General features: G+C 40.5%; 1 protein-coding gene across 2 annotated transcripts; it reads right to left on the minus strand.

Moving 5' to 3' along the window:
* Positions 1-1320: 1320 nt before the first annotated feature.
* Positions 1321-13448, minus strand: LOC133658781 (cholesterol side-chain cleavage enzyme, mitochondrial-like). 2 transcript variants are annotated; one of them, XM_062061170.1, is made up of 10 exons: positions 13325-13441; positions 13058-13249; positions 10406-10561; positions 10144-10343; positions 9818-10021; positions 6784-6944; positions 6540-6706; positions 1961-2039; positions 1698-1889; positions 1321-1618 (listed from the first exon to the last, which is right to left on the minus strand). In XM_062061170.1, the coding sequence occupies exons 1-10, from the start codon at positions 13330-13332 to the stop codon at positions 1496-1498; spliced, it is 1482 nt and encodes a 493-aa protein (XP_061917154.1). In that variant the 5' UTR covers positions 13333-13441; the 3' UTR covers positions 1321-1495. The 2 variants fall into 2 exon arrangements, with proteins under 2 accessions (XP_061917154.1, XP_061917153.1); XM_062061169.1 differs by having other exon boundaries at positions 13058-13448.
* Between the last annotated feature and the right edge of the window lie 592 nt (positions 13449-14040).

Raw genomic sequence — 14040 nt, forward strand, 5'->3', positions numbered from 1 at the left:
GTATTGTCTTGTTGAAATAAGCAGGGGCGTCCATGGTAACGTTGCTTGGATGGCAACATATGTTGCTCCAAAACCTGTATGTACCTTTCAGCATTAATGGTGCCTTCACAGATGTGTAAGTTACCCATGTCTTGGGCACTAATACACCCCCATACCATCACACATGCTGGCTTTTCAACTTTGCGCCTATAACACTCCGGATGGTTCTTTTCCTCTTTGGTCCGGATGACACGACGTCCACAGTTTCCAAAAACAATTGGAAATGTGGACTCATCAGACCACAGAACACTTTTCCACTTTGTATCAGTCCATCTTAGATGAGCTTGGGCCCACAGAGGCCGGCGGCGTTTCTGGGTGTTGTTGATAAATGGCTTTCGCTTTGCATAGTACAGTTTTAACTTGTACTTACAGATGTAGCGACCAACTGTAGTTACTGACAGTGGGTTTCTGAAGTGTTCCTGAGCCCATGTGGTGATATCCTTTACACACTGATGTCACTTTTTGATGCAGTACCGCCTGAGGGATCGAAGGTCACAGGCTTAGCTGCTTACGTGCAGTGATTTCTCCAGATTCTCTGAACTTTTTGATGATATTACGGAGCGTGGATGGTGAAATCCCTAAATTGTTTCAATAGCTGGTTGATAAATGTTATTCTTAAAGTGTTGGACAATTTGCTCAGGCATTTGTTGACAAAGTGGTGACCCTCGCCCCATCCTTGTTTGTGAATGACTGAACATTTCATGGAATCTACTTTTATACCCAATCATGGCACCCACCTGTTCCCAATTAGCCTGTTCACCTGTGGGATGTTCCAAATAAGTACTTGATGAGCGTTCCTCAACTTTATCACTCTTTTTTGCCACTTGTGCCAGCTTTTTTGAAACATCAAATTCCAAATGAGCTAATATTTGCAAAAAATAACAAAGTTTTCCAGTTCGAACGTTAAATATCTTGTCTTTGCAGTCTATTCAATTGAATATAAATTGAAAAGGATTAGCAAATCATTGTATTCTGTTTTTATTTACCATTTACACAACGTGACAACTTCACTGGTTTTGGGTTTTGTACAAGGAGCTAATGTAAAATTTTAATGTGTTCGGAATGCCTCAAGATCCCCCGGGAAGAGCTGGACAAAGTGGCTGGGGAGAGGGAAGTCTGGGCTTCTCTGCTTAGGCTGCTGCCCCCAAGACCCGACTTCAGATTAGCGGAAACTTTTATTTTTTCCTATTCTATCCTTATCGGCTGATCTCGTTCACGTATCAAAATCAGTAGCATAAAACTCTATAATAATTAAATGGCGACACAGGAAAATGTATTGTGTGTCATTTGCAGTATTTTATTTGGCCAAATACATTGCACACATGGAATAGAGATGATGTACATTATTCCCGATTATACTCAAATGGGGCCATGACCTAACAAACGCCTTTGCTCACGTGCTAATAAATAAAAAATGCATGTTCTAAACTAGATGATTGGTTATTATTGCCACAAACTATGGACTACAGTGCAGGGGCTTCAGAGTTAGAAGTATGGGCTTATCTGGTAGGAGTATGAGTTCAAAGGTGCTCCGCACATCTGCGTGTCTTTGTTTCTCCACTTTGAAGTTCTCCAGCATCTGCAAAGAAATAAGGCAATGCATTAATAAGATGTACAGTATAACTAAATCGGGTGATACTTGTGCATGTTTATCTCACATGGATGAGAAAGATTTGCATCTCCGTCTCAGCTATCCTGCGTCCTATACACTGGCGCGGGCCGAAGCCGAAGCTCAGGCTACGGAAGTAGTGGGTCTCGGTCCTGAGCCAGCGAGAGGGCTGATATTGCTCGGGGCGACAAAACACCTTGGGGTCCCTTCCCATTGCATAGAGACCTAACTGCACCAGGGTCTAATCATGGTATACAGACATGTTCATGAGTGAATCAATGTGCTATGTTGACATATTAGTGTATCATTTACCCCCGCTGGGATGTGGTAGTTCTGAATGGTGATGTCCTCTGCTGTGTACCTCTGCAAGCTCACTGCTACTGGATGTAACCTGAAGGAGTCATGGGAGTCAGATACTCAAGACTTAAAGCAGGGGTGTCCAAAGTGTGGCCCGGGGGCCATTTGCGGCCCGCAGCTCATGTTTTACCGGCCCGCGGCACATCATTCTAAAAATACTAAAACATTTTTTTTTTAAACATTAAAACGTGGAATAAAAGAGCAAATAGGTGAAATGCAACGAGAAAAAAAGTTGCATTGTTGACTCTAATAACACAATTTTTTAAAATAATTTTTCAAAAAATAATAATGAGTCAAAATCAATGTTGCTATGAATTATTGACTGATTTAAGGACAAAAAGGACACAAATACAACAAAAACACGAAAAATACGAAAATTATTTTAAAAAATATATACAAATTATATAATAATACTAATTATTATATACTAAACTAATTACACTATATATTATCTAAAGCTGATATACAGATTTAAGTGTTGAATGTAAAAAATAAAAAAAGCATGACCATTCTATGAGTGGGGCACTTTTGGATCCCCCAAAATTTTAGTGGAATTAAAAAACAGCTGTCTTTGCTAAAAATAATAATAATAAATTCAAATCAATTTTGCTATTAATTATTGACCTTTTTAGGGATCAAATTACTTCACATCAAATATTTCACTTTGAAAATCTTTTTGGGAAAAATATTGTATATTTTGTATTTTTACCCCAAAAAATTGGGTGACTTATTTTTAACCTTTTTTAAGACTGAAACCCTTCTGGGTCCCTAGGACCTAACTTGAGCCAGCCCCAAAGGTTAAAAAAAAAAGTGTATATTGTATTGGTTTTGAAAATGAAGAAAATATCAAAATGGACCCCGTGTGCTTTGATTTTTCAGTGTGCGGCCCTCAGTGGAAAAAGTTTGGACATCCCTGACTTAAAGGATGCTGCGACCACTTTGACTGAGTTTCTCAATATTAAAACACACTAACAACAAATCAGTGACAGGCTGCTTCTCAGCGTTGGATTATGGACGGTAGAGCAAATACAGTAGTTGGTAATATTAGTTAGATATCTTTTTCCATACAACTACTTTTATTTATAAGTAAAACTACTTATAAGTGGATGTATAGATACATTTACTTTCATCTGAGAAGAAACAGATCTGCTTGTATCTATGTTTCTACACAGATATTGGATATCTACTTATATATGTAGATGCAGAGTAGATATATCTTTGCATAGAGACATATATATACAGTAAGTAGATATAGCTGTTTCTTTCCATGTATATAAGTAGATGTAGCAATGCGTAGAAACAGATAGTGTATATTGTAGCGTCCCGGAAGAGTTAGTGCTGCAAGGGGTTCTGGGTATTTGTGCTGTTGTGTCTATGTTGTGTTAGGGTGCGGATGTTCTCCCGAAATGTGTTTGTCATTCTTGTTTGCTGTGGGTTCACAGTGTGGCGCATATTTTTAACAGTGTTAAACTTGTTTATACTGACACCCTCAGTGTGACCTGTATGGCTGTTGACCAAGTATGCCTTGCATTCACTTGTGTGTGTGAAAAGACGTAGATATTATGTTACTGGGCTGGCACGCAAAGGCAGTGTCTTTAAGGTTTATTGGCGCTCTGTACTTCTCCCTACGTCCGTGTACACAGCGGCGTTTTAAAAAGTCATACATTTTACTTTTTGAAACCGATACCGATAATTTCCGATATTACATTTTAAAGCATTTATCGACCGATAATATCGGCAGTCTGATCTTATCGGACATCCCTAGTTTTTACGCATAAATATACAGTAAGTACATACTGTATAATCTATGTTTCTATGCATAGATATAAGTACTGTAGATGTATCTATGTTTCTATGTATGGTTATAGGTGGATATATATATATATATATATATATATATATATATATATATATATATATATATATATATATATATATATGCGTAGAAACATTGACCTAAATAGATAGATCTATGCATAGAAACATAGATATATGTAATATGCATGTATATCACGCTGTGGTCAAAGTTGACATTGCTACAAAACACATTTCAATGGATTAGTAATCTATATATAGATAATAATAATAATAATAGATTTTATTTGTAAAAGGCACTTTACATTGAGTAAACAACCTCAAAGTGCTACAGTGTATTCAAAAAATAAATAAAAATAAAAACTAGAACAACCAAATAACTAAAACTAGTATGCATATATCTAAAAAAAAGGCTTTTTTAAAAAGAAGGGTTTTTAAGCCTTTTTTAAAAGCATCCACAGTCTGTGGTGCCCTCAGGTGATCAGGGAGAGCGTTCCACAGACTGGGAGCGGCGCAGCAGAAAGCCCAGATATAAATAAAATATCTGTTTCTATGCATAGATTTAAGTAGATAATGTAAGCGACATGCTACGTGGTGGCCATCATGGCGGGGGCCACTTTGTAAGGCAATGTGACACTTTCTTATATCATTTTCTGTATATTAAAAATGAATCCTAAATTGTTTATTTGAGTGGGCACAATACTGTCATTTTGTGAAAAACTCAAAGGCACCGCTTACAAACCTTACAAAAGCACATTTGCCATAAGAACACACCAATTTGTTGACTTTTTTGTCCATCTAAAACTGTGCAACCAGCACACATTTGAATGTGTTACAATCCTCTGCGGAACAACGTGTGGCCATTCTTGTCTTGGTGACTACAAAAATAGAATACCCTGCTGGCAATTGGTCCCGAGTATCGAAGTAAGCACACAGCTCAAAGGGGGCGTGACTTATATGTTTGTACCTTCAGTTGGGAAGGATTTCATTTGGCCACATTCCTGTGTGGTTCTCGCATGAGATGAAGACGGGGGCTTAATAATTTTGCAATGCAGTCTGCTAAAAACAATGGAAAGCGCCACTCTACAACTCACGCTGTGGTCAAAGTTGACATTGCTACAAAACACATTTTAAGATATTAACATTCTACTGCCATCTGGCGGCTAAAGTGGATAGTGCATTTCCCGCCCCCACAATTCGTCACGTTTCACGTGTCCGGTAAACCGCGAGGAATGGGGCTGTATGAATCTCCTCCTTACTACTGTACCGGTTAGCTCAGGGGTGGGCAATTCATTTTTACCGGGGGCCGCAAGAGCAACCTGAGCACTGCTGGAGGGCCACATCGACAATATTTCAATTAAATTTTGCTCAAATTATTTTTGATATACCGTAAGATAAATAATAATAATAATAATTTTATTTAACCTAACTTAACTTTATTCAAAAGCTGATTGCTTTTGATGGTTTTATTTTTAACACTGTCTTACACAACACTTCCTGATGTATAATACTATGCAAAAATGTCCATTTCTGTCACTTTATCCTGCATCCTCTTTAAAAGTCCAACATTTTTCCCCTTCAGATTTGGACAACCATCTGTTGTCACACCTGCCAGCTTGTCCCATTTCAGTCCTTACATGTCCAAACACGCATTTACCTATGTGAACAAGTCATTACCTGTGGTTGTCTCTTTAATTGACTGCATGGCTGCCAGCTCCTCCGTGATTTGAAAGTCTGCAGTTATCCCACGTAAGAAGATGAGCAGCTGGGCGGTGTCACGTACATCGCAGCTCTCATCCAAAGCCAGCGAAAAACAGTCAAAGTCGGCCGTTCTGTTCTTCAGCTGAAGCTCCAAGTTTCCAGCGATGGTCTCAACCCGCAGTGCGTCGGGAGAGTGACACGTTGTCAAATGCGCCCCTCTTCTCCGGGCATATCAGCACAACAGAGTCCAATAAGCACTCCTTAATAAACTCTCCATCAGAAAACACCTTACTTTTTCTGGCGATTTTGTGAGAAATGACGAAACTTGTCCTGACAGCTGCATCTCTGGGGGTGTGAAATTTGGCAAAAAGTCCATGTTGGGTTTGCAGTTTTACCATCAACGCATCAGCCTCCCTTGCGCGCGCTTCATCAGACAGATTCCGGTATTTTTCCTGGTGCTTCGTCGTGTAGTGGCGATTCAAGTTATATTCTTTAAACACAGCAACCTGTGTACTACAAATTAAGCACACGGCTTTACCTTTAATTTCTGTAAAGAAATACTTGGCAGTCCATGTCTTGTTGAAAACACGCCATTACTCATCAACTTTTCTCTTTTTAGCATCTCGGGGGTAACCGGGCATCACTTGTCGCTGTGCACCTTCACTCACAGGTTACACACGGACATACGTCCATAAATAACACTTTTCAAAATAAAAGCAGCACAGTTGTATTGCACGCACGACATAGATGTTTTTTTAAATGTATTTTGTCATTTGTGATTGCCGCTGTTCACATTCACTCACAATTGCGCACGCGCATACGTCCACACGGAAGTAATACAAATAACGCTTTTCAAAACAAAAGCAGCACCGTTGTATTGCACACTCGACATAGATACTTTTTTAAATGTATTTTGTCATTTATGATTGGCCTCACGCGGGCCGGACAGGGACGCACAAAGGGCCGGATGTGGCCCGTGGGCCGCAGAATGCCCACGTCTGGGTTAGCTAATACTAACCTTAGTGTTTCCTTCAGAGCTCCTTTGACCAAAGGAATCTGTTTCAGCATCTCGACCATGTCTCCTTGACACTGGGCCCTGGCTGAGGCCACCTCTGCCCTCAACTCTTCCTGGAGGTTAGGATGTTTGGCCAGCTCATATAACGTCCACAGCAATGTGATAGAAGTCTGGAAGGACGGATGACACCAGTGCTCACTTAAGAAAGTTTAGCTTGTGAGAGGAAAGCGTTAGGACTGTTCATTACCGTGTCAACCCCCCCAGCCATTAACTCGGTGACACTGGCCTTGATGTCTTCAATGGACAGCTTGTCCAGCATGAGCAGGCTGGCCAGTACTCCCGGGTATTTGGCCGCTTGGCCGCTCTCCTGACGTAACTTTCTGTAGATGTTCTGGATGCAGCGGTCAGCTGAAGAGGAAAAGGACATTAAATGTTTGCAGATTAGTAGGTCAGGTCTATTCAACCAAGTCCCTGGAATGACACCAAACCGGCCCTCGAGTTCGGTTCATAACTTGGGAAAGACTTGAGGAAAATTCCTAAAACCACTTGAGTTCCTGTTGTGTGGAAGAACAGTGACCAGTTTAAGCACGTTGGAAAATCCTTGCATAGACATTTTAACCACACAAAATAATAATAATAATGGACGACTCATTCATTCATCATTCATTCTCCGGTGTGAGCGGCACAAGGGTGAAGTGTCCTGCCCAAGGACACAACGGCAGCGATTTTGGATGGTAAGAGGCGGGGAGCGAACCTGCAACCCTCAGGTTTCTGGCACGGCCGCCCCAAAAGCCAGCGTCCACTGCAGTGGACACTTGTATTTTCCATTACAAGGCTATTTGGTTTTGATATAGGAACAAGTTTACCTTCCTGAAAATGTGGCCCCTCGAACAATTTAGTACTCTAGATGTATCTGCTAATAACAACAAATAAAATACATTCAAAATAATTGTTTTATACAAATATTTATCACTATTTTTGTTCTTAAATGCTACTTACACATTCATTTTTCTATTTAATGTTTTCTTATCTAATTTAAGGATAACCAATACTAATACTAATACAGTACTACTAATTTAGTGTTCACTTAATAATAATAATAATATAAATAAATGATGATAAATGGGTTGTACTTGTATAGCGCTTTTCTACCTTCAAGGTACTCAAAGCGCTTTGACAGTATTTCCACATTCACCCATTCACACACACATTCACACACTGATGGCGGGAGCTGCCATGCAAGGCGCTAACCAGCAGCCATCAGAGGCAAAGGGTGAAGTGTCTTGCCCAAGGACACAACGGACGTGACTAGGAAGGTAGAAGGTGGGAAATGAACCCCAGTAACCAGCAACACTCCGATTGCTGGCACAGCCACTCTACCAACTTCACCACGCTGTCCCTATATGATCAAAAAGGTTCATTATGTATGTATTCTTATTCATATACTTTTTCAAATTTTCTTGTAATCAGACCATATTGTCAGTATTCCATCAAATATACAGAAAATATAGTCTGATTACAAGAAAATTTGAAAAAGTATAATAATAATAATAATACATTTAATTTGTAAAGCACTTTACATTTGTCAATCTCAAAGTGCTGCAGAGTTTAAAGGCCTACTGAAAGCCACTACTACCGACCACGCAGTCTGATAGTTTATATATCAATGATGAAATCTTAACATTGCAACACATGCCAATACGGCCGGGTTAACTTATAAAGTGCAATTTTAAATTTCCCGCAAAACTTCCGGTTGAAAACGTCTATGTATGATGACGTATGCGCGTGACGTCAATGGTTGAAAGGAAGTATTGGGACACATTGTTTCCCAATACAAACAGCTCTGTTTTCATCTCAAAATTCCACAGTATTCTGGACATCTGTGTTGGTGAATCTTTTGCAATTTGTTTAATGAACAATGGAGACTGCAAAGAAGAAAGCTGTAGGTGGGATCGGTGTATTAGCGACTGGCTGCAGCAACACAACCAGGAGGACTTTGAGTTGGATAGCAGACGTGCTATCCGACGCTAGCCGCCGACCGCATCGATGATCGGGTGAAGTCCTTCGTCGCGCCGTCGATCGCTGGAACGCAGTTGAGCACGGGTGTTGATGAGCAGATGAGGGCTGGCTGGCGTAGGTGGAGCGCTAATGTTTTTATCATAGCTCCGACAAGGTCCCGTAGCTAAGTTAGCTTCAATGGCGTCGTTAGCAACAGCATTGCTAGAAACAAAAGAAATAAGCCCCTGACTGGAAGGATAGACAGAAGATCAACAATACTACTATCGGGAGACACCGAACCAAACACTGGACCTGTAACTACACGGTTAATGCTGTGCCGCCCGTCGAAGCCTAGCAATGCTTTTGCTAACGACGCCATTGAAGCTAACTTAGCTACGGGACCTCGTCAGAGCTATGATAAAAACATTAGCGCTCCACCTACGCCAGCCCTCATCTTCTAATCAACACCCGTGCTCACCTGCGTTCCAGCGATCGACGGCGCGACGAAGGACTTCACCCGATCCTCGATGCGGTCGGCGGCTAGCGTCGGATAGCGCGTCTGCTATCCAACTCAAAGTCCTCCTGGTTGTGTTGCTGCAGCCGGCCGCTAATACACCGATCCCACCTACAGCTTTCTTCTTTGCAGTCTCCATTGTTCATTAAACAAATTGCAAAAGATTCACCAAAACAGATGTCCAGAATACTATGGAATTTTGCGATAAAAACAGAGCTGTTTGTATTGGATACAATGTGTTTGAATACTTCCGTTTCAACCATTGATGTCACGCGCATACGTCATCATACATAGACGTTTTGAACCGGAAGTTTCCCGGGAATTTTAAAATTGCACTTTATAAGTTAACCCGGCTGTATTGGCATGTGTTGCAATGTTAAGATTTCATCATTGATGTATAAACTATCAGACTGCGTGGTCGGTAGTAGTGGATTTCAGTAGGCCTAAAAGGTATGCAATTTCAAGCAGTATATATATTTTTTCTATCAAAATGAAAAAAATCAATTACATTTAGCGAGAAAATTATAAGTACTTTATTAACACATATCATTCCAAGGTGTTTGGGGGCCAAATAAAATGATGTCGCGGGCCAGATCTGGCCCCCGGGTCTTGAGTTTGACATCTGTGCCCTACATTGTATTTGTTTTTGTACCTTACATGTACAAAATATATCAAAGTGGCCCACACATCCTTCAGTTTTTATGTATGCGGCCCTCGCTGGAATAAGTTTGGACACCCCTGATCTAGAGTTATTCCGAGAGTGTCATACCTTGATTAAAGATTCCATCCCAAGCCTCCACGTGGTCACGCCACACTTTGGCTCCAAGGCGCCTGAGTAGAGCAGGCGGGATGTACAGCATGGGCGAGGTAGTCTTGAACATGAGAGTGATGCAGTCGATGAAGTGCTGAGATTCCGGATCGATGTAGTCCATCATCAAGCCCAGACGCTCGCCGTACAGAACTGAGCTCACAGCTAAAGGATGAAGCAAATAGTCAAGATAGAGTCAAGTGTAGTCACCTGCAAAGTAAGGAGATCCAATACATCGTTGAATGAATAACTGAGCCATGTTGTGACCAGTAACAAAGTATCCTCACATTCCAGTGCATATTTGAAGAGTTCTTGAGAGAGATCAGTGGTCCACTTGTTCTGTCCGTTTCGCTGTATCTTCTTGTGGACCCTGGCCACAAAGTCTTGGCCCACTTCGTCCAGCAAGGGAACAAAGTTTGCCAGCATCTTGGGCGAGATCACCTCCTTGTTGAGGATGACCCGATTGGACCTCCATTCCTCCCCATCCCTGCAAGTGTCCAAAGCGCTGGTAAATCTGAAGACACGTATCTGGAAGATAATGATACCCACTTCAGTAGGACTCCATATTTGCGATTCCTGTAGTCTCTGTATGAGGTCCAAGCTTCAACTTTCAGCCTTTTTGGATAATGTCCCTCTGCTTTGAACAGGATGGCAGCATCCTCCGGGTTGATGATGTTTACACTTTCATAGTATCCTATTTTTTCTCTGACAGACACATTGTGAGTGAGAATTAGAGTTACACATCAGCAACATGTTTATATATGTATAATATATATTTATATATATTTGTATTACCGGTATATTCAAAGCCAAACAGTACATATTAGTCCCTCATTTTTCAAAGGGCATAAAATCACAGCTGCTGGCTTTTGAACTTTGCGCCTACAACAATCTGGATGGTTCTTTTCCTCTTTGGTCCGGAGGACACGACGTCCACAGTTTCCAAAAACAATTTGAAATGTGGACTCGTCAAACCACAGAACACTTTTCCACTTTGTATCAGTCCATCTTAGATGAGCTCAGGCCCAGCGAAGCCGACGGCGTTTCTGGGTGTTGTTGATAAACGGTTTTTGCCTTGCATAGTCGAGTTTTAACTTGCACTTACAGATGTAGCGACCAACTGTAGTTACTGACAGTGGTTTTCTGAAGTGTTCCTGAGCCCATGTGGTGATATCCTTTACACACTGATGTCGCTTGTTGATGCAGTACAGCCTGAGGGATCGAAGGTCACGGGCTTAGCTGCTTACGTGCAGTGATTTCTCCAGATTCTCTGAACCCTTTGATGATATTACGGACCGTAGATGGTGAAATCCCCAAATCCCTTGCAATAGCTGGTTGAGAAAGGTTTTTCTTAAACTGTTCAACAATTTGCTCACGCATTTGTTGACAAAGTGGTGACCCTCGCCCCATCCTTGTTTGTGAATGACTGAGCATTTCATGGAATCTACTTTTATACCCAATCATGGCACCCACCTGTTCCCAATTTGCCTGTTCACCTGTGGGATGTTCCAAATAAGTCTTTGATGAGCATTCCTCAACTTTATCAGTATTTATTGCCACCTTTCCCAACTTCTTTGTCACGTGTTGCAGGCATCAAATTCTAAAGTTAATGATTATTTGCACAAAAAAAATGTTTTATCAGTTCAAACATCAAATGTTGTCTTTGTAGCATATTCAACTGAATATGGGTTGAAAATGATTTGCAAATCATTGTATTCCGTTTATATTTACATCTAACACAATTTCCCAACTCATATGGAAACGGGGTTTGTAGTTTTAACTTGCACTTACAGATGTAGCAACGAACTGTAGTTACGGACAGTGGTTTTCTGAAGTGTTCCTGTCAGTTTTTGACGCAGTACCGCCTGAAGGATCGAAAGTCACGGGCATTCAATGTTGGTTTTCAGCCTTGCTGCTTACGTGCAGTGATTTCTCCAGATTCTCTGAACCTTTTGATGACTTTATAGACCGTAGATGGGGAAATCCCTAAATTCCTTGCAATAGGTCTTTGAGAAATGTTGTTCTTAAACAATTTGCTCAGGCATTTGTTGAAAAAGTGGTGACCCTCGCCCCATCCTTGTTTGCAAATGACTGAGCATTTCATGGAAGCTGTATTTTACCCAATCATGGCACCCACCTGTTCCCAATTAGCCTGTTCACCTATTGGATGTTCCAAATAAGTTTTTGATGAGCATTCCTCAACTTTGTCAGTCTTTTTTGCCACTTGTGCCAGCTTTTTTTAAACATGTTGCAGGGATCAAATTCCAAATTAGCTAATATTTGCAACAAAAAAAAATGTACCAGTTCGAACGTTAAGTATCTTGTTTTTGCAGTCTATTCAATTAAATATAAGTTGAAAATGATTTGCAAATCATTGTATTCTGTTTTTATTTACTATTTAAACAACATGCCAACTTCACTGCTTTTGGGTTTTGTAAAGTAACTAGTTATGCACATTTATACTACCATCAAATGCAGTTTCACCACATTGCATATTTTAAAGCTACTTTTTCCAAATGTTTCCCTAAAATAAGCATTTTCAAACATAATTGCTAAATGAACTAAAATATCAATACTAGTTATATTGACTACTAGATGAAACCAAACCAGGGCATCATGTTCAGTATTGTGGCCACTGATTGACTCAGCTTCAGACAGCATTACCAGATTGGATTAAAGAGTGTAAATGTGACTAAATGGTGTTATTTCATGTCTAGAGGGCTTTCATAATGTTGAAAAATGTATTTAGAAGGTAATAAAAAAGATGTCTATGCTCTAGCTATGAAAATATTCGATTTACAATTAATGATTCCTATTACGCAAAAATCCATTTATCGCAGTCATGTCCGGAACCAATTGACAGCATTAAATGAGGAATTATCGTAATTAAAAACTGTGACATTATTTGTTCATTTAAAAGACTTTCCAATGTTTAAAAAGAAAAAAAAACATTATATATGTTAGTCATTGGGCTGAATTTGACACATTTGAGCAAAGAAAATATATATATAAATCCAAACATAAGAACGCATATGTCCTGTTTGGCTTTGGTGTATTGTTGAATAACTGCCGGTGTTTGTGAAGGTGTGGAAGAACTGACCACATTCTCGACCACACATCCACCTGTTCAAAAAACAATGACCTAGGTTGAAGTCCTGATTAGATTTTCTCAACAGTATAACTAAAAGTACATCTTCATACCTGTAAATGGGTCCAAAAGTGTTAAAATTCTGCACCATGATCCGGTGAAGGTTTTTGAAGCCATCCAGCTTCCAAAAATTGTACAGGTTGGCCACGCCGTTCTTCCACAGCCCAGGAATCTCTGCGAAGGGTTTGACGATGCTGCTGCTCTCGGTGAAGGCCTGTCTGACCATCGGCACGCTGCTGCTGCTCCTGCGCACACCTGCTGCCATCAGCTCATCCCAACAGTTCGCGGGGAGCACAGAGGGTTGGCGCCACAAAGTCCACCTGGCCATTCCTGCAACTCTTCTGCAATCTGCGCCGTCCGGAGTCAGATGTATGGTTCAAGAGCAGGAGGCTGGTCTAAATAGTCCTCCTACACGCCTCTTTGCTCTCAAGGCTTTCCAAGTTGCAGCACAGTATGTCTTTGTGAGCTACGGTACAAACTACACTCATTATTACTTCAAACTCCAAACTGTTTATTGCAACACTGTAGCTAAAACTCTGCGTGTACTTCAGTGCAAAATACTACCATTATAATAACATACTGTAATGTTAAAGGCCTACTGAAATGACATTTTTTTTATTTAAACGGGGATAGCAGATCCATTCTATGTGTCATACTTGATCATTTTGCGATATTGCCATATTGTTCCTGAAAGGATTTAGTAGAGAACATTGACGATAAAGTTCGCAACTTTTGGTCGCTGATAAAAAAAGCCTTGCCTGTACCGGAAGTAGCGTGAAGTCACAGGTTGAAAGGCTCCTCACATTTCCCCATTGTTTACAATACAGTGAGAGCGATTCGGACCGAGAAAGCGACGATTACCCCATTAATTTGAGCGAAGATGAAAGATTTGTGGATGAGGAACGTGAGAGTGAAGGACTAGAGTGTAGTGCAGGACGTATCTTTTTTCGCTCTGACCGTAACTTAGGTACAAGGGTTCATTGGATTCCACACTTTCTCTTTTTTCTATTGTGGATCACGGATTTGTATTTTAAAC

The sequence above is a fragment of the Entelurus aequoreus genome, linkage group LG10 (genome assembly GCF_033978785.1).
Source record: "Entelurus aequoreus isolate RoL-2023_Sb linkage group LG10, RoL_Eaeq_v1.1, whole genome shotgun sequence".
Lineage (NCBI taxonomy): Eukaryota > Metazoa > Chordata > Actinopteri > Syngnathiformes > Syngnathidae > Entelurus > Entelurus aequoreus.

Coding starts and splice junctions, on each gene's coding strand:
- LOC133658781 (XM_062061169.1), bottom strand. CDS start 13,332: ATGGCCAGGTGGACTTTGTGGCGCCAACCCTCTGTGCTCCCCGCGAAC. Junction 10,022..10,143: donor CTTCAAATATGCACTGGAAT/GTGAGGATACTT, acceptor TTCATCCTTTAG/CTGTGAGCTCAGTTCTGTAC. Junction 1,619..1,697: donor TGCAAATCTTTCTCATCCAT/GTGAGATAAACA, acceptor ATTTCTTTGCAG/ATGCTGGAGAACTTCAAAGT.